Source organism: Apteryx rowi, unplaced genomic scaffold (genome assembly GCF_003343035.1).
Source record: "Apteryx rowi isolate R43461 unplaced genomic scaffold, aptRow1 scaffold_823, whole genome shotgun sequence".
Lineage (NCBI taxonomy): Eukaryota > Metazoa > Chordata > Aves > Apterygiformes > Apterygidae > Apteryx > Apteryx rowi.
Genome location: NW_020451120.1, coordinates 106,439 through 128,973, shown reverse-complemented (window position 1 = coordinate 128,973; position 22,535 = coordinate 106,439). Strand labels below are relative to the sequence as shown.

Here is a 22,535-nt window from a genome sequence, read left to right as displayed (position 1 = left end):
GCCGGGGTGCTGCGGCCCCGGGGCCTCCGGCGCGGGGTTGCGGGGCTGCTGCCTGCCGCCCTGCGCGTGGCGGTGCAGGTGCTGTCGCCGGAGTACAAGCGGCTCCTACCTGCCTGTGGCAAGGTGGTGCTGGGGAGTGTTGCCTTACCTGAGAAATAGGTAAAACTGGTCTCGTTTGTTTGCTTGCTTATTTATTTTTTAATTGAAACGACCCTTAAAAGATTAACCGGGTCATAGTGCCCTCAGTGAATTTACAGTAACTCTTGTTTGCACGTCAGTGTAAGAAAGGCCTAAAACTTCATCCATGCTTTCTGGCACCAAACAGCAAAGTCTTAAAATGTAATTCATCTGTCGTGTTTGATCTCACCAGTACAATATTTTGTGCAACCGAACTGTTCTGGTAATCTCGCCTCATGTTTTGTTTTAGTATCTCATCCTGTGCCCACACGTAAATTCAAGTGTTTCTTGTGGTAACTCTCTTCAATGGTATGAAGGATAGTGACATCCTAAAAATAATATTTTTGTTTGTTTATTCTGAATGTTGGAAAAACACTTAGGAGGCTGTGGAACTAATTTTCCTTGACGAGAACACATCTTTTCTCCTGTGAGTTTTAGGAGATTCTTTAGTAGGAAGTGACTTGTGAGTAACTTCAGTGTCCATTATGAAAGCAGGTGTTTTCTAAAAAATCGGCATTGCTGTATTTTGAATGTACACACAATCAAATGGAATTTAATAATATTAAAGAAGAGCTTGAAAAGTGGCAGGGAGTATTGAGCAAATTCTAGAGTGTTTTTTGAGAATTAAAAGTAAAATCCTCCAACCATTTCTTGCAGAATTTTTTTCTTTAGGTACACAGAAGCTTCTTCATTTTAGGTTACTTATGACCTGTTTGTATTGGGAATTCAGAACTTGTCTACCCTGTTTTTTCCAGAAATGTTGTATGGATGACTGGAAAACTATTAGGATTAAAGTAAAGAGGAAGTGAAACTGCACTGAGGGGAAGTGAGTCATGCTGTATAAAGTATTTAATTAACACCTGTCCTGGATGCTTTCATTAAAAAGGGACTGGTGAAATGTGCAGCACTTTGCTCTTCATGTAAATGTACAGAAAGCTTCCTTTTAAACTCTGGGGTCTTCCAGTGAAATTCTTGCTAGAATTACAGGAAGAAATTTTCTAATGTTTTAAGCTAAAACATGGAAGAAACCTTTCATATTTATTTATTTATTTATTTTTATATATGTATTTATATATTTTTTTCCACAGCACAGAGAAGAAAAATGGTACAAACACAGTCTCTGTTTTTTTAATGATTTTTGGTGGGATTTTTTTTGATGTCATATTTGAGGTAAATGAAAGTTATCTTTAAGGGCAGGAATCTTTGTCACAGGGCCACTGAAAGAAAGTGCAAGAAACATGGAAAGCATAATAGAAAAAAGTAAGGTCCATAAGCAGAGGTGATGTGGGAGCATACATGTCTGAACCAATATCAAAGGATATATCTTGAATGTAAGGCCAACAGCATTCATAATGAAACCCTGTCAAGGCTGGCTCTGAATTAACTCTTATAAGGATCAAATACTTACAGGTTTTCAAAGTAGATGTGTCATAATCTTCTTTCTGCTGAATTGGGAATTATAACTGTGCAATGCTCTGAAACTGATGATGAGCAATACTGTTAATGCCTTAGTCTGATACTTTGAAGTAGGTAACTGAGTGCATAGAGCATATTTTTTTTTAATGTGATTACAGAACAGGATGAAATGTTTGTTTAAAATGACTTTCTGACCTCGCAACTAAGAGTTTAGTTAGGAAGCTACCTCGGAGACCATCATGCTTTTAAAAGGGTATAATTAGACTGCAGGATGATTTAGCTCAGTGAGCACAGTATAGAGAAGTATTGCTCAGAGGAATAACCTTAATGAACTAGTGGACCCAAGCACCTGAATTCTTCTTGCAAGACCAAGGGATGAAGATGCACCTGCTGTAAAATTCAACCTTCAATTTTGTGACATCCCAACATGCTAATTTTTATGGAAAAGTTACAAATAAAGTTACCAGCAAGAATGACCTTAAGCTGAATTTTTTGCACAGAATGTAAAAATGAAGTCTTCTTGAATGTCTGCACTAAGGAAAAGTATATTGTGTATAGGTTGACAAAGCAAGTTTTTTCTGTGTTAGCAAGTAAAAGTAAATCTTTGGGATGCAGGAAGCCCAGAATTTTCCCATAAACATATGTGATAAAGATGATATACTGTGTTTGCCACAATACTTCTATATAATTAGTCAGCATAAGTAAAAATCTCTGTACAGTTGCACATGTGACAGGCTTGCAAATATTCAGCTGAACAGTGTCATTCGAACGGCCTGTTCTGTAGCCTGATACCAAACAGATGATTACATATTTGCCTGTATATTTAGGTTGTCATATAGTCAGGTTTGAAAGTTGAGTTTATGTACATATGCTCTTTCTAAAGCTTCTAGGCTTTTTTTTTTTTTTTTTTTTTTTTTTTTGAAAGTATGAAATCGAGATGCTAAGGTGGCAGGAGTCTGTTCATGAGATCGGCCAACTACTACTCCAGGAACATAGGAGTTGCTTTTGATATATTAATGTTAATGCTTAGATTTTCTTAGGGTAATTTGCTAGTGTTTAGGATAAAAGTAGACTGGTACAGTTATTCATTATGATTTCTTATAATAACAGAGATACAGAGAGGGATTTTCAAATGTTTTGGATAGTAAGAGTATGTGTATGCGTGCATGTAAAGTATATATTTTAGTACATGAAGTGTAAAATGCAAGTACCTTATATATAGCATCAATACCGTGGATAATATATTTTTAGATAGCACTGTATGTTAAATGCTTACTGTAGGTTCTAGAACAAATAAACACATTCATGRTATGCTTTGGCATGGTAGGATAAATTCTATCTAGATGGCTTGTTTGTCCTTATGTGGGTATTGCATGCTGCTAAAGCAGTTCTGTCTGAAGTAGAATAAAGTTGGCTTAGGTTCTTATGATCATAGGYGTACTATTTATGAAACTGGCTATCTTTGTACTGTTATCTTTTAAATGTGAAATAAGGTAGAGTTGTTCTGATTTGCACCTTTTTGATCAAGGTACAAGTCTGGATAACAGAGCAAAATACTGAACTAAAGCTTGGGGCTGAGCAGGAGTGATATTACTGGTAATGTTCCTGCAGGCATCCTTAATCTGTTTAGTCTGTAACTATCTTAAATAGCCTGAAGATGATATACTTATTCAGAAATGTCAGTGTCTTGGTGTCTTGTAATAGCTGTTTTTACAGCTAAATAGGTATCAAGTATTTTATTTCCTAATGGTAGACCTTTAAATTTTGGTAAGTAATTTTGTGGTCTGTTATGGGGTGACACACTTCCTGTGCAACAYGCTCTTTCTAACTTTTACTGAAAAATCTTTCTGGGTATGTAACAATGCTATTCTGGTCTTGTGTCAGATTTTAAACTGAGTATCATTAAAGCTGGTTGGAACCTGGAAGTTGGAAGTCAGCTGGAAGCTGGAAAGGTCATGGTAGCAGCTAAAAGAGGTAGTACTGATTTCAATAGATGGTGGCTTTTTTTTTATTTTTAGTTCAGTAGTGGCTGAATCAGCACTATTATACAATGTGCTGTTGGAAGTGCTCCCTTCTGGCTGGAATGTTAAACTGAGAAGTTCACTTTACTGATTAATGTGTATTTAAAAAGATAATGGTAAGAGTTGAGTCTGTCTGTCCCAGTATTTGGGGCAATTTCAGTGACATTAATATGGTTTGGTACATAATACATTCTCAGAGTGACAYTTATTATTGCTATGCTTCAACTTGAAGATTGTAACAAATCAAACCTGAAATTTTATGTAGTTAGAAATATAGAGTGCTTTAAGAATAAAGTTAAGACTTTAAGAAGGCTGTTTAGACTTTTGGTTATGTTTTTTTATCTGTGAAGTGACTGAAAGCTCAACACTAATGTAGAAAATACTAAATATTAATCATATGCAGGAAGTTATCTAGCTATTAGTATTTGTGGCCCCTATCAGGCAATAGCAGACTTCACAAATTGATGAAAACAAAAAAAAACCACTTCCTAGTCTAGATTAAATGCATTAGGATGTTAATATGTTTGACCACTACAATCAGTCTGCAAGAGTTTATGGACTACAATTTGATGAAATGAACGAGATGCGAGTTATTTTTGTATCTTACCAAGTTGTTCTAGCTACTAGTAGAACCACTGGTGTTCTAGTCTATGGAGACCAATTCTTAATGAGATTTAAGCAAGAAAATTGAATATTATTACAAAAAGAGTCATTGAGCTTTAGTTTTTGAGGGAGTGTGCTTTCCTTAATAAAATGAATGTTGCTCCTTGGTGTCTATACAGATTTGCAGTTACAAAGCTTATTGTCCTACCTGAAAGGTATTGTATGAATTCCATCCTGTCAAGAATAAGACTGCCCTGAGATAAGGTGTGAAGCAGAYGATTTGCTTTGAGTGTAGAGAAGACCTAAACTGTTGTGTGTGTATATATTTTTACAATGTTAGTACACGTTTATTTCATGATCTTAAATAACTTTCTTCTAGGCAGGTTGAAGAAATTGGGAGTTGAACAGTATATTGCTAGTGTTGGCTGTGTTCCTTTGAGCTATGTTGGATAACCTCTTTTGAAGAGAGAAAGGATCCATCTGTATAGAATATACAAACCAGTGCAAACTCCTGGTTTTAAGAATTGACACGCTTTTGAGATTAAGTAGTGCTTAAACAGTTTGACATTGAAATAATTTATTATTTAAACTTTTACATTATTTCAATGGCATACAATAAGTATTTCTATGGATTTCTTTGGATTTCCTAGCAGATTAAGTGTTAAAGTCTTTGCTGTATGTCTCAAATTATTTTAAATCTGATATTTTTCAGTTTTCTGAAACTAGTATGGAATAAAGTTGGTATCTGGTTTTTGATAATGATGTCCTCCTTCCTCAATTTCTAGACCATTTTTTTCCAAATACACTATGTAAGCTAGTTATACTTTTGCTGAGTTTAAATGCTCTATACTTGGTGTTGATTTCTGTAATATTCTTTGGTCTGTGAAGCAGAAATGTTTTCATTTAAGACTCTATATTTTAACAGCTGAAAGGACGCTTAAATAGTTTTGGAGCTTTTAGAACTTTTTTTGGGGGGCAACTCTTTTTTTTCCATGAGAACTTTTATTTCTAGAGTACAAATATTTTGCGATGACAAAGTGTTGAAATTGTTTCATAACAGAAGTTAATCTTTCGGGCTGTTCTGTGTTGGTTCCTTCATTGCTCTTTAGGCTTATTCTGTTTACAGTTACTTTGGTTGCTTTTCATATACTTGTCTTGACAACAGTGGGCAGATCAACTTGAGTAAAACAGTGGAATCTTGATCTTATTTTTCCATGTGAAAGAAAGGTGAATGTTTTTTCATTTTAATACAGTCTCTTGACTGCTGACTTCTTCCTTTTCCTTACCCAGCTGATTACTGGTGCAATGGAAGCAGCTGGGTCCCAGAAAATGGGAATGAATACCCAGGATCAGCTGGTGAACAGCAAGTGCAATGAGCTGTCTGATACAGCATTGCAGCTTACACAGTCCAACTGCGATGGCATGGAAGAAGCTGAGTATATCACAAGGAATAGAAAGCTCCTGGGATCCCCATGCTGCTCTCAGGAATCTCGTGAGGAGACTCCTGGGAGGGAAGAAGCCCGTACTGATCCACCTGATGGCCAACAAGATCCAGAGAGTGAAAAACACAAAGAGAAAACTTTAGGTATGTTTTCTTTGGTATTTTGATTTTCAAATCTTAAATTATTTTAGTTTCAAAGGGCTTTAATGTTTTCATAAAATAGTTACATATTTTATCTAGGTCTTCATCTTAAATTCACTTTGTAGCCAAACTTTGTCATCTTTAACAGGATATTCTGAGAAAATGTGTACTTCTGCTTAAAGAATAGTTCTTAATGTAAGAGTCCTTCTATTGGTACTGTTATTTTTATAGCAGCTTTAAAAGATTCATGTTACTACTAATTGGCTTTTTAAACTTTGTTTGCTCTCGGTGAAGAAGGATCAGGTTAGGGAACACTTAAAGAAACTGGACATACACAAGTCCTTGGCCCTCATAGGATGCAGCCATGAGTGCTGAGGAAGCTGGCTGATGTCATTGCAAGCCACTCTCGATTATGTTTGGAAGGTTGCGGCAATTGGGAGAGAGAGATCCTGGAAAAAGAGAGGAGAGGACTGGAAGAGAGTAAATGTCACCCCTGTCTTCAAGAAGGGGAATCTGGGCAAGTGCAGGCCAATTAATCTCACCTTGATCTTGGGGAAGGTGATGGAGCAACTAATTGTGGAAACCATTTCCAGGTGCATGAAGGATGAGAAGGTGATTAGGAGTAGTTGGCCTGGATTTACAATGGGGAAATCATGCTTAAGTGACCTGATAGCCTTCCATGATGAGATGACTGGCTTGGTGGATGAGGGGAGAGCAGTGAATGTTGTTCATCTCAACTTTAGTAAGGCTTTTAACACTGTCCTATGACGTCCTCATAGACAAACTGATGAAGTACAGGCTAGGTAATTGGACAGTGAGGTGGATTAAAAACTGGCTAAACTGTTGGGATCAGAAGGTTGTGATCAGCATGAAGCCCAGCTGGAGGCCAGTCACTAGTGGTGTCCCCCAGGGGTCAATCCTGAGGCAAATAATATTTAACATCTTCATTAATGACCTGGGCAGTAGGAGTAAATGCACTTTCAGCAAGTTTTCAGATGGTACAAAACTGGGAGGAGTGACTGACACACTGGATGATTGTGATGCCATTCAGAGAGACTTTGACAGGCTGGGGAAATGGGCAACCTTATGAAGTTCATCACAGGGAAGTGCCAAGTCCTGCACCTGGGTGGGAATAACACCTTGCTGGAGGTTGACCAGCTGGAGAGTAGCTTTGCAGAGAAAGACCTGGGGGCCATAGTAGACATCAAGTTGGACATGAGCCAGCAACATGCCCATGTGGCAAGGAAAGCCAAGGGCATCCTGGGCTGCATTAGGCAGAGCGTTGCCAGCAGATCAAGAGAGGGCATCCTTCCCCTCTACTCAGCCCTGGTGAGACCATACCTGGAATGCTGGGTCCACTTCTGGGCTCCCCAGTACAAGGGAGACATGGACCTACTAGAGCAGGTCCAGCAGAGGGCCACTAAGATGATGAAGGGCCTGGAGTATCTGTCATAGGCAGAGAGGCTGAGAGAAGTGGGAGTATTTAGGCTGGAGCAGAGAAGGCTCCAGTTGGATCTGATCAATGCTTATAAATATCTAATGGGACAGTGTAAAGATGATGGAGGCAGACTCTTTTCAGTGGTGCCTAGTGACAGGATGAGTGGCAGCAGGCACAAACTGAAACACAGGAAATGCCATCTGAACATAAAACGCTTTTTCACTGTGAGGGCAGTTGAACTTTGGAACCTTGTCCCAGAGAGGTTGTGGAGTCTCCATCCTTGGAGATATTCTAAATCCAACTGGGCACAGCCCTGAATGACCTGTTCTAGGTGACTCTGCTTGAGCAGGGGATTTGGACCAGATGATCTCTAGAGGTGCCTTCCAACCCCAACTATTCTGAGGTTTTGCTGGCAGATTAATGTTAAAATCTGCAAGTGCTGCGTTCAATACTATCACACCACTGCTGATATTTAAATTTCAAAGGCTTATTAAAAATACTCATGTGAACATCATTTATTGGCAAAACTCAACATTTAAATTTCATTGTCTCAGATTTTTATCTTTGTATTTGATATTATAAATTATATTTTCGTGATTTTTAAGATTAAATTTACTTTCACCGAGTTGTATAATGGCACATAGTCAAGACGACTGTTTCTTATTTTGTGATGATATTCCATTTGTCCTCCCTTTGTCAGATACTACGCAGTGCAGTTTAAATCATACTAAGTTGTTGTGGTTATGCAGTTTGCTTTTATGAACAGGCTACTCTTCTGTGTGGTGGTAGTGTTTTTCCCTGAATATAGTCATCTCCTATTCAATTCATAGGAAAAGAAGTGCTRTTATTAATGCAAGCCTTGAACACGCTTTCTACTCCAGAAGAGAAGTTGGCAGCTTTGTGCAAAAAGTATGCTGATCTGGTAAGTAGTTTGTAAAGATAGCAAGAGTTACTCATTTGTTAATATTAACTGTTGGATGACAGAACTTTTAACGCAGGACACCTAACTTTTTCAGATGTTTTGCAGCGTTAGAAAAATGATGAGCACTCAGGCTTCTTATGAATACTGCTTTAAACTTTCATGCAGTCATTTCACTTCTGCATGACTGCATAAACTCAAAGAAAAATTAGACTATGATAACTTTCTCATAACCTGGTACTAAAGCATAACACTAACAAAAAAGCTAAGAGTTTGGTTTTTGGAGCAATTAAAATTTTCCTAKTTTTTTTATGTTGTATGCTAGCTCTTGTGCTAGCATTTTGTAATTTACATGTTTTAGGATAAAGGGAAAGAACAGTGTGATAGAGATTTGAGAGAGAAAAAAAAAAAAGCTTAGTTATGCTTAAGTAACGGCTTAACTATTTATATTCCAAGTTATTTTTTGGAAGTTGGAAAGATCTAGGTTTAATTTTGCTTTGTGCTTTCTGATCATACTCTTTTTTTTTTTTTTTAAATCCACTTATTTGCATCTCTTTCTTCAGTAACAGACCAAAAAGACAGAACACTAGCAGTAAGTTGTCATAGAGAACATTCCCACAATGAGGAGTAGGATAAAGGATATTTTCCTCTCTAAATTGATAGCAAAAAAAAAAGAAGAAGAAAAAAAGCTGGCTCGTGCGTTTACTTTTCAGAATGAGTCTGGAGACAAAAATACTTCATATGTTCATCCTGAGACAAGGACATCCAGAAAGACTGGAAATAGTGTGTGTATGTTTTCTGTTTTCCACCACATTTGTAGATATAAAACAAATACAAAAGTAAAGAGATGACACCTGAGTAGCTTGAAAAAAGCATGAGGTTTGTCTTCTCTAAACTAGTTGTCAAGTGTTTTATACCTGGAAATGTTTCTGAAAATGACATAATGCTTGCCAATATAGCATAATTTTGCTGAAAATATATATATGCATTTTTTTTTTGCTTTGAGATGAATACTGTCTCCAGAGCTTTGAGAATGAGTTAGGAGATGGTCTTTTTTTTAATTGTTAAGACAATAATAGTCTCTTAAGAACAGAATTAGAATTTCCTAAACAAAACTAACCTGAGTCTTCCTCAGAGGTCTGTTTTTTGTTTTTTGCTTTGTTTTTCTTGTTGTTTCTTACTCTCTCTCACATGTTGGGATGAGTGAATTTTCTCCGAACCCAACAACTTCTCTAAGATAGTGGCTTATCACTTTTGCTTAACTGAGAAACAATATATTTTCATAGTGCAATTCAAGAATGAGGAGCCCATGTAAAAATGAACTTGGATATTGAGAGAGGAAATGCAATAAATGAGTTAAACTTTTGACCAATTCTTTGTGGATGTTGTGCTTTTTCTCTTTGAGCAGACAGCTTCCATGTGATGATAATGGCCTATATAAGCAGTTAGTTTGGGATGAATTCCTCACTTATGCATAAAGAAAACAGATTTTCTGCACCACCTTCAGTTTGTATGAATTTGTTGTTGAAGAAAAGATCTCAAACTGGTTAGGAGAACAGCTAGACTAAATGAATTGTAATCTCTTTCGGTATGTTTTTCAGTCCATAGAAGTTTGGCCATCAGGAGAGATGTATTCATTGTTGTGGTTTTTTTGCTCTCCCAGAAGAGGGTCCACAATCTACAGGTAGAGCCGCCATCCTAGAAAACCAATTGCTTTCCCCATGATGCTCAGAACTGCTGGGAAGATGGGTGGGAGCTTGTCCAGGTGTGATAGTGGCCCCATTTTAGCTGATTGACTCTTAGGGGTATTTTGTTACCCTTAGAAAGGTCCAGTTTGATCCAGTTGTCCTCCTTTTAAGATGCATTCTTTTCGTTAGGATACTGGTGGTGAACCACTGGCACAGGTGTCAGTTCTAATGCCAGCAGAGGTTTGAACTGTTTATGACAGTGCACCTACAATGCTTTTTTTCTTTTTTTAAAGATTCATCATCTTTAAAGCTCACTATCAGGTTTTTCAGTGGTGTCTCATGAAAAGGACTGTACAATTAAGGTAGGAATGCCTCTCTCCTGGCAAAAGATCTTCCACAATTTTTTCCCTATTTTGGACTCTATAAGAAGATCAATTTGTGATGCGGAAAAGTTTGCATCCTTGGTGATATGTAYGTCAGACAGGAATACTTTTACAGGTCTGTCTGAAGTTTCTTATGTATGCAAACAGGACAGCCACCTGAAGTGTTTTTTCATGCCACCTAAGAAAAGGGCTTTTATGTTTGGATATCAAAACATTTCCTTAACATTCCTTCACTCTAAACTAGGTGAGCTATGAATTTAACTTGTTGTCATGGAGGTCATTAACTCTTTTTCTTCTTTATTCTTTCTTCTGTGCTTTAACATTATTTTGAGCTCTTTCAGAAAACCAGCGTTGTATTCTTCTCTGTCATGATGTTGTTCCTGGTTGCCAGCCTTCCTTTGCTGTGTTGTCTAGAGGCTGAGGCACTATCTAATAAGGAGCAGTATTACATTTAACATTATGGTACCTTCCTTACAATAGAGCAGACTCTTTGTAAACAATATGGTTTCTCGGGGAGCCCAAAAAAATCATACACARTGGTATTTACTCTCAACCTGCTATCCAAGCAAGAAACTCTCCCATTCACTGGATGTTCATAGAACAGATTTTGTTTGTGCCAAGTTTAATGCTCTGCCTTTTTCTACCATCTAAACAGCCTGAAGGAAATACAATCAGAATTTTGTTTAAAATGGTTGAGACTGTAAATTTCAAGCCATCAAAGCCTGGGCTGTGCAGCTTTAACATAATTTGGGTTGGCTTGCATCAGGGCTGCCGGTTGCGTGTGTCCACTTCTGAAATACTTTAGCATTTTACAAGCTCATATCAACTGCTGCCTCCTTCAATAGGAGCTCCTCCTAACATTAAAGGACTCTATACACAGTTCTGAGCATTTTTGAAAAGGCTTGATAGTAAAAACAACTCGCCTACCTAGCTAACTACAGGTAGTTTAGCTAACTACCTGTTAGTTGAACAGTTGTGTGTACCTTACAGATAAGAGAATGAAAAACAATGTGACTTGCTGAAGGTCTTTGAGCGCAAAGATCTTATATAAAGAAGATATTTTTGGCCAGAGGGTAGTACTTCAAATTAGTTTGTAAAATTAATCTTGAGTAACACTTAATTTTATTGTTTCTACAGCAAAAACAAATTTTAATGGACTGATAATTGCTGGTAATCTCAGCTGGCTTTTATTAAAACTGCCACATTCTTCCTTCTCAGGGCTAGTCCTACTCCAGTAGCTGAAAACAAGCTGGTAGCCCACGGTCAACAGATCTATTGTTCTTTTCACCAAAGGCAAATGCTTGTCAAATTGGAACTTGTATGGGGTTTTGTTTGTTTTTTCCCCTCGTCTATCCTTACGCATTTAAAAATGTCTGTAGGATGATGGGAGCTCTTTGTAAGAGCAGCTTCGGGGGTCTTGATGAAATTAATTTGAAATGTTTTTGTTCAGTCTACTTTAAATTGCTTGTCTATATGCATAAAGTTTCATCACACCCATTTTCATTTAATAAATATACTCTCTACCTTTAGTTGGAGGAGAGCCGAAATGTTCAAAAGCAAATGAAGATACTGCAGAAGAAACAAGCACAAGTTGTGAAGGAGAAAGTCCACTTACAGAGTGAGCATAGCAAGGCCATTCTAGCACGTAGCAAACTGGAATCTCTCTGCCGGGAGCTTCAGCGTCACAACAAGACGTTAAAGGTTAACTTATTTACATAAATTGCATGAAGGTGGGGAAGAAGGGAAGTCCCATGTCTTGATTACTGCTTAAAATCAAAGCTGCTGCTTTTTACTTATCTCTTTGTCCATTAACTGTATCCATAGAAGATAAGGGGCATGTGGTGTTAGCATAAGGTAAGATTCTGTAAAAGTTACAGAACTTCTAGATTCTTCATTCCATGCCCTTTACAGGGGAAGATCAGCATAACATATTATGAATTTGGTTTATGATAACTCTAGAACTTGAAACTATACAGAAGCGAGTTATTACCATCACATCTAACTCAAATATGAAAAAGGTRCATGTTTTGACTTGAACATGATTAATATTCTTTCATAAAAGGAAGAAAACATGCAGCAAGCACGTGAAGAGGAGGAAAGACGTAAAGAAGCAACTGCACACTTCCAGATTACACTGAATGAAATTCAGGCTCAACTGGAACAGCACGATATACACAATGCCAAGCTCCGTCAGGAAAATATCGAACTGGGAGAAAAACTGAAGAAACTCATTGAGCAGTATGCTTTGCGAGAAGAGGTGATTACGCTTCTGATGGGATCTTCTTAGTTCCTTGGCTAAAGGGATCAGATAATTATTTACTAGGGGAGGTGGGGAGAAACCCTTTATATTTTACACCTATCATGTAGATAATGTAAAATATTTTTTACTTCATTACCTAGAAAAATAAAGTAGCTGTTTGGCCCAGTATCTACCTCTTCAGTCTCTGTGGTTTTGCACATATATATTAAAGATGCATCAAAAAAATCTTTCACAATGAAAGTGGTCAAATATAAGCAAGTTGTCCAGAGGCTGTGGAATCTGTCCTTGGAGATATTCAGACTCAACTGGACAAGGTGTGAGCAACCTGATCAAACTTGAAGTTGGCCCTAGTTTGAGCAGGAGATTGGACTAGGTGATTTCCAAAGGTTCTTTCCAACCAAAAGACCTTCAAATATTAAATGTATATTTAGAAGTGCAACTTTTATAATTTAGATATAAGAGTTAATCTAAATGAACCAAAACAAGTAAAGATATGGAATAATTTTTGGCAAACTCCTCTGTATTGTATAAGCTCACGTTATTGGCATTCAATCATCTTAAGCTGTCATGCTTTAAGAATATATTTGGGTTGGCATCACAGAAGTAACTGTATATTGGGGCTAATTGAGCTAGCTTTAATTGGCACCAGTGTGTGAAGTAGATAGTTCTCTGACAGGAAGAACTGGCCAGCCCCAAGTTACCACACTTCTGTGGCTTAAACTAAGTCTCATGGAGTTCTGTGGCTAAGGCTAGTGTTTGGTTTTAGTTGGCATAGGAGGTTTGGGGTATGTTTTTTTTGTTTGTTTTTTTGTTGTTTTTCTTTTAAATCTGGATCAATGGGAAAGTTCACTGTGGACTCTAGTTTCCCACCTTTTGTGATCACAGAATATTTGTAGCTACCATGAGATGATTTGGGGAAAAGGCAGGAAGTTGACTTATGCTACTTAGCAGCTGGAAGTAGGACTACGTAATTGTTTGGTTATTTGTGGAATTTCATCAGCCAAGTAGCCTATCCTTTGCAAAGTTTTCTGGTTTCAAGTTTTTTTAACTATGAGGACTAGAGCTTTTAAAAGTAATATCTAAAGTGCAATACGGTTAAAAGTAGATACTAGCTTTTGAAGGAAGAATGTAGGGTTTTTGTTCTAGGATTTTTGAAACATCTGTTGCAAAGTGATTGACAATTTTCTGCCAATTTAATAAAACAGCTTTGTAACTAAAGCTTCTATGAAAGATGGAAAAAAAAAGTCTAGTTATAATGGATGGAGATGAAAGGAGAAGAAAATTCACATGTAAAACAGTCTGTCTGCTTACTTTTGCATGAAACTTCTCAAGAATACTTGTTTTCTTCCCTGCCCCCTCCATACTATCTTACTTGACCTGTGCACTGTTCATATTTGACTAACCTGATTTTTCTTTCTCTTTAGCATATTGATAAAGTGTTCAAACATAAAGAATTGCAGCAGCAACTTGTGGATGCCAAACTTCAACAAACTACTCAGCTTATAAAAGAAGCAGAGGAAAAACATCAGCGAGAAAGAGAGTTTGTAAGTAACTGCTGTATATGTTAGAGAAATAACAAAACCCAACAGAAGAGATTTTTCATAATTTAAAGTGAATACAGTGGGCAGCAAACTGAGGGTAGTGTGTTCTTAAAGTTAGAATAGCTTTCAACATTAAGACAGAGGATTTTTTTAAATAGCTTTATGTGTATATTATGCCTACAATGTTAACGCCCATATGCACAGGCAACTAGTGTTTCTATCTGCATTTCCTTGACAAATGTGCTGGATTTAGATTTTTCTTAAACTAGGAATGTCTTGAGCTGAAACACCAAGGATGTGCTTTTTTGCTGTCTTGTGGTTTTAACTTTTATATTTGTGCTACAGGAAATAACAAAAGCAGAATAAAGTATATGCTTCTCTAAACTGTCTGTCCCCAAAAGTATGCCTGATATTTTGACTGTATTTTGATCATCAGTAGTCTTCCAAGAAGTTAGCTGTCAATTAAAAAGCCTTAGGAAAAGACTGKTTTTTTATCCATATGGAGTTGTAACTGTTAGGGGAAAAAAAGCCTTGCTTTTCCTGTATATTCTTAAAGTGATGATCCACTGTAGTGGACTGCCCTACATTAGGAAACCATAGTTCTGGCATCATAAGCTGATGAAAATCTCTTAGACTCACATGCGGGGTGGTCTCAAAAATGAAGTAAAACTATATTGAAATAATTTGTAGAGATAATATTAGTGACTCTAGAAATAACGGTGAAAAATGGCTTATGTAACTTTCAGTTCATTAGTGAACTGCTTGTATAATTTTAGCTGTTCAAACTTGCTAACAAAATATAAACAAATTAAATCATGCTACCAATTAGAAAAAACATCTCAGTAAAAACTATTTCTGTGTGCTAGCACATACTTTAAAATAGTTAACAAAAWACTTGGTGAGAAAACATGGTGAATGACCCCTAGGTGAGGTTAGTTTTTGCTTTTCAGAAGTGACCTCCTTTGTTAAACTTCGTTCACTTTTCATTACAAATCAAGTTCTTTTAAGCCATTCTAAATGAATACTTCTTTTATTCTGTGCTTCCTACAGTTGGCAATAAATACATGACTTTTTTTTTTTGGTTTTTCTTTTTAGCTGCTAAAAGAAGCTACTGAGTCCAGACACAAATGTGAACAGATGAAGCAGCAGGAAGCCCAGCTGAAACAGCAGGTAATTTTTATTTTTATTTTTTTTCATGGAGTGATCTTCAGTGCAGTTGTTCCAAAATGAAAATATCGAGAGACTTGTGGAATGGTTAAAATATAGTGCTTACAACATGCAAAACCTGCATGCTGTTATTCATCAGATACGATCTACCTTTTGTGAAAAATACTTGCTATTTTTAATTTAATCTTAAATTTAATCTTTAGTAAGCAACTCCTCAAGAGTGAGGTATGAAGTGTAAGTTGTAAAGACTTGGTGTTTTGTAGTTGCTGACCTTTGAAAAGTACTGTTCCTGGAAGGTGCTAAACATGGAGTTGCTGGAGTTGGTATCCTTTTAAATTAATAATGTTAATATTACAAAGACTAGAATACATGAAAGCTTAAGAACCTGTTCATTGTGGCTACTACTTTACCATTCCTTGCATTCTTTGAAACTGTTCTTCTCTTTTTCCCAAGGTATTCTTATCCTTTTTATAGTTGTTCAGGACCAGATGGGCCCTTGTGATTGTCAAGAGTTGGGTGTTTTTTTCCCATGTGGGTTTTAGAATTTGTTCCTTACTGCCCCCTGCTGCCATCCTCTCCCTCCTTCAGGAGGAAAGGGAGCAAATAGTAGGTATTATCCATGTAGTTATTCAGACTCAGTAACCTAAAACTAAGAGTCTCTGTCTGTAAACTTCACTGTCTTCAAATTCTGTTTTCACTGTAAATGCTACAGACAAATCGTCTGTGACAGAGAGGTGGCCTCCAGTGACTGTGCTGCTGTTTCAGATCACCTGCAGTCATTGACTGTGTTAAGGCAAAGGAAAATGCTTGCTTAAGCTAATGTGGTAGCACCTGAGGAGCAGCAGCTATTCCTTTCAGTGTATCTTAAGTAACTACCTTGCCTCTTACTCCTTCATTTTTGAGTTTTGTATTGATTGTCATCTTGCAAGCTGTTTCATGCCCTTTCTAACACTTACTGTACCTAATTCTGTTCCAAGGCTTCCAACAGTTATATTTAAAGTATGTGTGTAGCTAATTATCATATATGTATATATTTTGTATATATATACACACATCTTTGAAATTGGACTCATTAATGTCTGGATTCTCCCAAATAGCTTTTGCATGGGTAGTCTTTTATCAAAATCTTTCAAGCTGATAACCCTTTTGTTAAAATCTGTTCCCAGTGCCTTCTGTTTTATTTATGTTCTCTCACTCACTCTTAATTTTTTTTTTAATAGTAATGATATAATTTGAGGTTTCTTTGGGACAGCAGACCTTTGTAGAATAAAATGAGCTTGGGAAGTTCAGCCACAAAAATTGCAGAGTCATGACCTACTGATGATAAGCTAGGCTAATTCCAGTTTCACTCCATTATTAGAGAAAAACTTTATTTCTGTGCTCTGAATGTTACTGTCCTTCCCCATGTAAGAACTGAGAGAATTGATCAGCTCTGAGGAGTTTCTTCAGATAGAGTAAGAAGTTGCTAGTAAAAGGTCATGGCATTTCGTAATTGTCTATTGTCAGAGCATTAGATTATACAATGGTAATTTAAGTTATTTATAGGTTTTTCTCTTGTATTAAAACTTCCTGCTCTTGAAAAACTATGCTAATTAACATATTTTGCTATTCCAGATGAATGAATTTCTTGTATAGAACAAGAAACTTCTCTCTCATTAAATATCAATGCTTTTCACTAGTTAAAATTAACACTTTCACTTACTAAATGAATTCCTGTCAATATTCAGCTTCCGTGGTTTTTGCTCACTAGCCAGATTTCATAGGTTATGAATGTGTGTCTCAATTTCTGGATTCAGTCAGGTTTGTTTTATCCCAGCCTTATTTGTTAGCTTTGGTTGCTTGGGAAGATGGGAAGGTAGGTCTTTTTCAAGTTTCACTTCACTTAACAAGAACTGTATTTCCTGTATATTAAAACCCACAAGATTTTTTTAAAGGGGAAGCAAAATGAAATAGTGGTGATAAAACGTTGAAAGATAACATGTTTAATTGAGCTGGTGTGATGTCCTTTTATTCAGAATATATAATGCTGTTTTATAAACATAGGTCACTGCTCATACATAGAACTTGAATAGCATGCTGTTCTTGCTTCTGCTTGCTCCTCAAATTAAAATTGTGGGATAGTATGAGAAAACTATAAAAAAGTTGATATTCCATCATTTTGACTTGAATTTCCTCCTGTACCTTAATGAATGTTTCTGTATGGAAATACAGATGTATAGGGTAATGTTCCTGCCATTTTTCAACAGCTTTCTCTTTACATGGATAAATTTGAAGAATTCCAGACCACCATGGCAAAGAGTAATGAACTCTTTACAACCTTCAGGCAGGAAATGGAAAAGGTACTTTAATATTAGACCTGCATGAAACGTAATATAAAAATGTATGCTGTTAGTAGGATGCATTTTTGGATTTCATTACAGCATTTGCCTTCTTTGGATCTTAAGACAGGAAATAAGGGTTTGCAATATCAGGGAAGAGAAATATGATGTAATTTTTCTGTTTTTTGAAATACTTCCATAATATCTACATCCTAATTCCAGTGTTTTATCAAAGGCAGTAGTAGTTGTCTGGTTTTGTGTGCTGTACTTATGTTTTAAAACTTCTTTGAACAGTTTTTGCTGTTTTTGAGGAAGGTTCATAATCTGTTTCTTTGAGGAATCAATCTTGTCATCTTTGAATTGCATACCCAGAATTTGTGGGATTGATTTGGTGCAGAAAGATTTTTCTGTAAAGTAACTTGTAATGTTACTTCCAAAGTCCAGTTTRGACAAAAAGCCAAATCAGTAATGTATACCTACCTATGTTACAGTGCAAGCCAAAAAAGTAAGCCTTTTATTTGCAGATGACAAAGAAGATTAAGAAACTGGAAAAGGAAACAATAGTATGGCGTACAAAATGGGAAAACAACAACAAGGCTCTTCTGCAAATGGCCGAAGAGGTGAGTAATTATCGCTGTCTCTTAAGCCACAGTATGGCTAAACCAGAGTCTGCATTCCAGAGAACTTCATACAGTTTTTCAGTTTTGGATAGAAACGATACAGCATCACTACCTGTTCATGGATTCTCTTATGTTTTCTGTTGTGTAAATGTGCTGTTCTTCTCCCAAAACACAGAAGATGAATTTGGCTTTTCATAGTTGCTTTGCCTGACACAAAAAAATAGTCATCTTACCTTGCTCACCATTTAGTTGGTGGGATAGTGTGTATGAAATTATACAAGCTGAATGTATTGACAATTTTTTAATCTATTGAGCAAAGTTCTGTCAGTTCTGCAGTAGAAGTCTGTTTTAAATATTTAATCTTTACCTGAAGGAAAAGACCTGTGAGACTTTGCTTACATTGCTGCTTCTTTTGAGGTCATGAGGTGCCATTATATTTATTTACTCTCCAGTAAGAGAGAAGCTAAAAAACATTTTTACACAGGCCTTACCCATACAGTTCTGAGTCATTCTCCTACACTTTCTAATTTCTAGTTGAGGTATAGTAGGTGTAATCTTTCTAAACCTTACTAGGGTATACCTAATTGTTCATATAAGTTCCACTGTAGCTCTGCTCATCTTTCCGTATTTTTTAAGGAGTTAATTAGGCGAGTCATCAGTATGGTAACTTCTGACTGTAACAGCTGCTGGATTCTAGATTTTCTGCCTTTATTCCCTGCTGCTCCTGTCGTTGCAGTTACTTGGGCTGTAACTGACTGGAGTAATAAAGTGCAGTGGTCAAGTACTCTGAGCAAATTTGCTCTAGCACAGCTAGTATTTGACCTACCAGATGCATTAAGACTTAATCTACAAGATTAAATAGTGGTGATTCTTTTCATTATGTTTAAAAAAAACAAAACAAAAAACACTTAATTGGATCACAAAGCTTCTGTTTTCTTTTGTCCCTCAGAAAACAGTAAGAGATAAAGAATACAAAGGTTTTCAAATAAAACTGGAACGTTTGGAGAAGCTGTGCAGGGCTCTTCAGACAGAAAGGAACGAGCTGAATGAGAAGGTGGAAGTCCTTAAGGAACAGGTTTCCCTCAGGGAGGCAGACATGGATTTAGCTGTGCAGGTGCTGCAGTCCTGCACACTCAATTCCCATGAGGAGCTGGGAACTCCCACTGACGTGGAACCAGGAATCCAACCTGATGTTGAATCATGTGCAGCAAGTAGTTCTGAAAAGACTGTCTCAACAAGTCCTGTTCCTGGCACTGAATCTGTTGACTAAAGTGAAGTGTAAACACTGTATTGAGAGATATATTTTGTGTATAACTTTCTCTGTTGGTGGTAACTATTGGTTTTGTGGTGAAAATTTTCTTACTTTTTCTACCATATCTGTATTTTCTTAGAACTACTGGACTTATGTGGTACAGGAAGCTGCATAGCAGCTTTAAATAGCTTAAACTATAAATTTTTCACAACTGTGTTGCACATCTGCCTCATTTTTTAAAAGAAAATATTTTTCCATAAAAGGATGCATGTGCRTTTCCTCCCCACAACACAAATCACTGTCATTGAAGACTGTGTAAAGATATAACATTGTTTCAGGGGACAATAGTGACAGCATGTCACTTCCTTGATTTAAAGAACAGCGTTTTGTTTTTGTCCATTGAATTGCCACTCAGTATACTAATATGATTACCAATTTCTTCAGTAAATTAATTTACATCAGGATGTCTAATGGCCAGTAAAAATTTCAGTTTTCTCCCCTAGTATGTTTTCATATATAYGAATGAAAAAGTATGGGTCCAGAATATAGTAAAAGTTATGTTAAGGGGGTTTAGTGTACTTTGTGGTATGAAAAAACAACTTTGAAATACCTTAATTTGCAGCTGGTGAAACAGGGTGTACAACTTCTTGCAGACTTCTCAGGGTTGTGTTGTAAAGGTTAGTTTAGACTATTTGCCCTGCCTGTGAACAAATTAAATATAAATGTGTGAGAAAGTGTTCAACAATGTTATGGAGTGGGACTTTGCAGTTGTGTATCTTATTACACAGATGTTGGTCACATTCTTTTGTCTTGGCTACAGTGTGTCCATAACATGGTTAATTCTGACTAGAGAAATCTATTACTGTCTACACGCTTCTCAGTGTCTTATCTGAAGGTGTGGAACATGGATACTTGCTGCTTGAGCTATAGAAAAATGTGTCTCTGGCATATAGGCTTCTCTAATAGCCCTATATGCAATGTATTGAAACATCAGTTGAGTATACTGGTTATAACTGAACATGTAGATTCATATATTTTTCCCAAAGTACAATGTGAAATTTCTTGCACACTCAACCTTGAAGCTGTACCAGTTGGCAGAGTGCCTTACCAGTTCCTTAAGGTTATCTGGTAAAAATGGTACTTTAGACTCTGTTAAACTAACATGTTACAAGCAAAGTTCCTTTATTCACACTTAAACCACATAGTCTTTCCAGAGAAAACTTGATATCTGCATTTTGAGTTATTTTCTCTCTCTGAGAGAAACGAGGACCAACAACTACTTTTTTGGCAAGGCGATGTGTTAAATAACCACAAGCTACCCTTAACTTTAGTTCACATGCATTTGCTTTCCAGTTTTGTTGCTGTCATTTTAAGAAATATGAAAATGTGTAGTCTTTTCTGGTACTTAATGTTCTTTGCACTTACTTGGGGGGGGGGGATTTCTGAATCAAGCACATCTCTTAAGGAGCTTCCCACCCTCGTTGCCCTTGACAGTTTAGTGGCTAAATTTACTTGAATGTTCAGGCTGCACTGAGCTCCTGATCCTTTTTCTGTTGTAATGTACATTGAAATAATGTAGCTGTCTCTTAAAGAGAATAAGGTTATATAAGGCCTGATAAACGTGGGTTTTTTAGCTCATACCACTGAAGGGAACTGTATGAAACTGACATTTCTTTAATGGAGGAGCAGGTGGGGAGCTGGCCATTTTTCTCCCAGATTAGTGCAGTTTTTGCGTTTGTGGTCCAAGCACAATGCAGGAATGAAAAGAAGGTAGCAATGAGCAGTCAGCTGAGTTAGGCTCAGAGCTTTGATATGTTAATCACGTTAACCATATGGCATCAATATTGGAAAGAAGTATTTCAGACTTGCTCTTCAAATGACTTATTTTATAGAATCAAACTGTTTAAAAATGGTTACTGCAAGAACTGGTTTTCAGTAACACTAAGCATGAAATAATTTTCCTGAGGGAAAGTGAAAAACTTTGTATATGATGCATCATACCCTTGGCAAGGTAGGACATGCAGTTTTCTATTTTTACAGTTTATTATTTGAACATTTGTATCTTTAACAATTCTTTCTATCGTGCTTGTTCTATATGGAAGTAAGAGTGAATTTTGGACCCTGCTGCAAGAATATTTTAAAGGGCTTTTAGAGATGTGACGTATAGAACAGCAATACAATATATTTGTTATTGACTTAGTGTGTAAGTGAAGCAGAGTGCCCCAAGTAAAAGGCTTTTAAAATGGGGATATTTTCTCTCTCCTACCTGTGACATACCCACATCATACCAACTTTCCATCTGGCCAAGGTGAGCTATACTTTGCTTCCTGAAACCAGTCAATGCTATTTCATGAACTGCTTGAAGAGTATTGTTCTTAAAAAAAAATATATATATATATATATATATATATATATATATGGGATATGTTCAGCACTCTAACTGATCTGCCATACAGCAGGCTATTGCACTGCCGGTCTGCAGCCAAATTGGCTCCAGGAGGGTTTTTAGATTAAACTTGTATTAATGCCTTTCTTCCACTACCATAAACTGTTTAACCTGGGCTGTAGATTTATATAGCCTGAAATAAGTATGTCTAATTGTCAAAACTCKGGGGCCTGATTGAGAGTTTCACCATGATTAAGCTGCAAAACTAAATTATACATGATGCAAGACCCAAATACGTGTATACATACACAAGTAAGTTAGGACTGTATCTCTCTAATGTTTTGTCCTTCCTCTCATTACACTTACACCTGGTTACGTTACAGTTCAATTCTCAGGTGTTGCAGAAAATCTACCTCTTTGGACTGTAGATGGAAATAACTGTGAAAAAAGTGATGCAGAAATCTAGTTTGTGCTAAACACACTGCTTTATTTTTACAACCCATGTCTGCTTTCATGAGAAAAAATGATAAATGAACAGGCAGTCTTTGTTTTGCTTTTCAAAAACATTTTGTAGAGATTTTTCACTAATGTGAATCTGAAATTTTATCTACTCAATTCTGTATAGACTAAGTAAATAAGTATGCTTAACATATTGGACTCTGAGTTTTTCTTTAACAACATATTCATGTCTGACTGGATCTACTGAACTCTTACTGTATTTGTTTAAAAATTCAAGAATGAAAATTAAAAGATGTGAAATTTGA

At 36.6% G+C, this 22,535-nt stretch overlaps 1 protein-coding gene across 4 annotated transcripts in view; it reads left to right on the top strand.

Moving 5' to 3' along the window:
* Positions 1-22,535, top strand: part of TXLNG (taxilin gamma) — a 23,236-nt gene extending 701 nt beyond the window's left edge. The window contains exons 2-12 of one of the 4 annotated variants that reach the window (XM_026089615.1): positions 3,478-3,567; positions 5,508-5,802; positions 8,068-8,159; positions 8,870-8,941; positions 11,758-11,928; positions 12,290-12,484; positions 13,912-14,031; positions 15,124-15,198; positions 17,442-17,534; positions 18,038-18,133; positions 19,083-22,535. In XM_026089615.1, the coding sequence (XP_025945400.1) occupies positions 5,523-5,802; positions 8,068-8,159; positions 8,870-8,941; positions 11,758-11,928; positions 12,290-12,484; positions 13,912-14,031; positions 15,124-15,198; positions 17,442-17,534; positions 18,038-18,133; positions 19,083-19,403 (1,515 nt within the window). In that variant the 5' untranslated portion in view covers positions 3,478-3,567; positions 5,508-5,522 and the 3' untranslated portion in view covers positions 19,404-22,535. Of the gene's footprint in view, positions 1-3,477; positions 3,568-4,366; positions 4,553-5,507; positions 5,803-8,067; positions 8,160-8,869; positions 8,942-11,757; positions 11,929-12,289; positions 12,485-13,911; positions 14,032-15,123; positions 15,199-17,441; positions 17,535-18,037; positions 18,134-19,082 lie in introns of those variants that run through there. The other 3 variants (XM_026089617.1, XM_026089613.1, XM_026089614.1) reach the window with 3 other exon arrangements.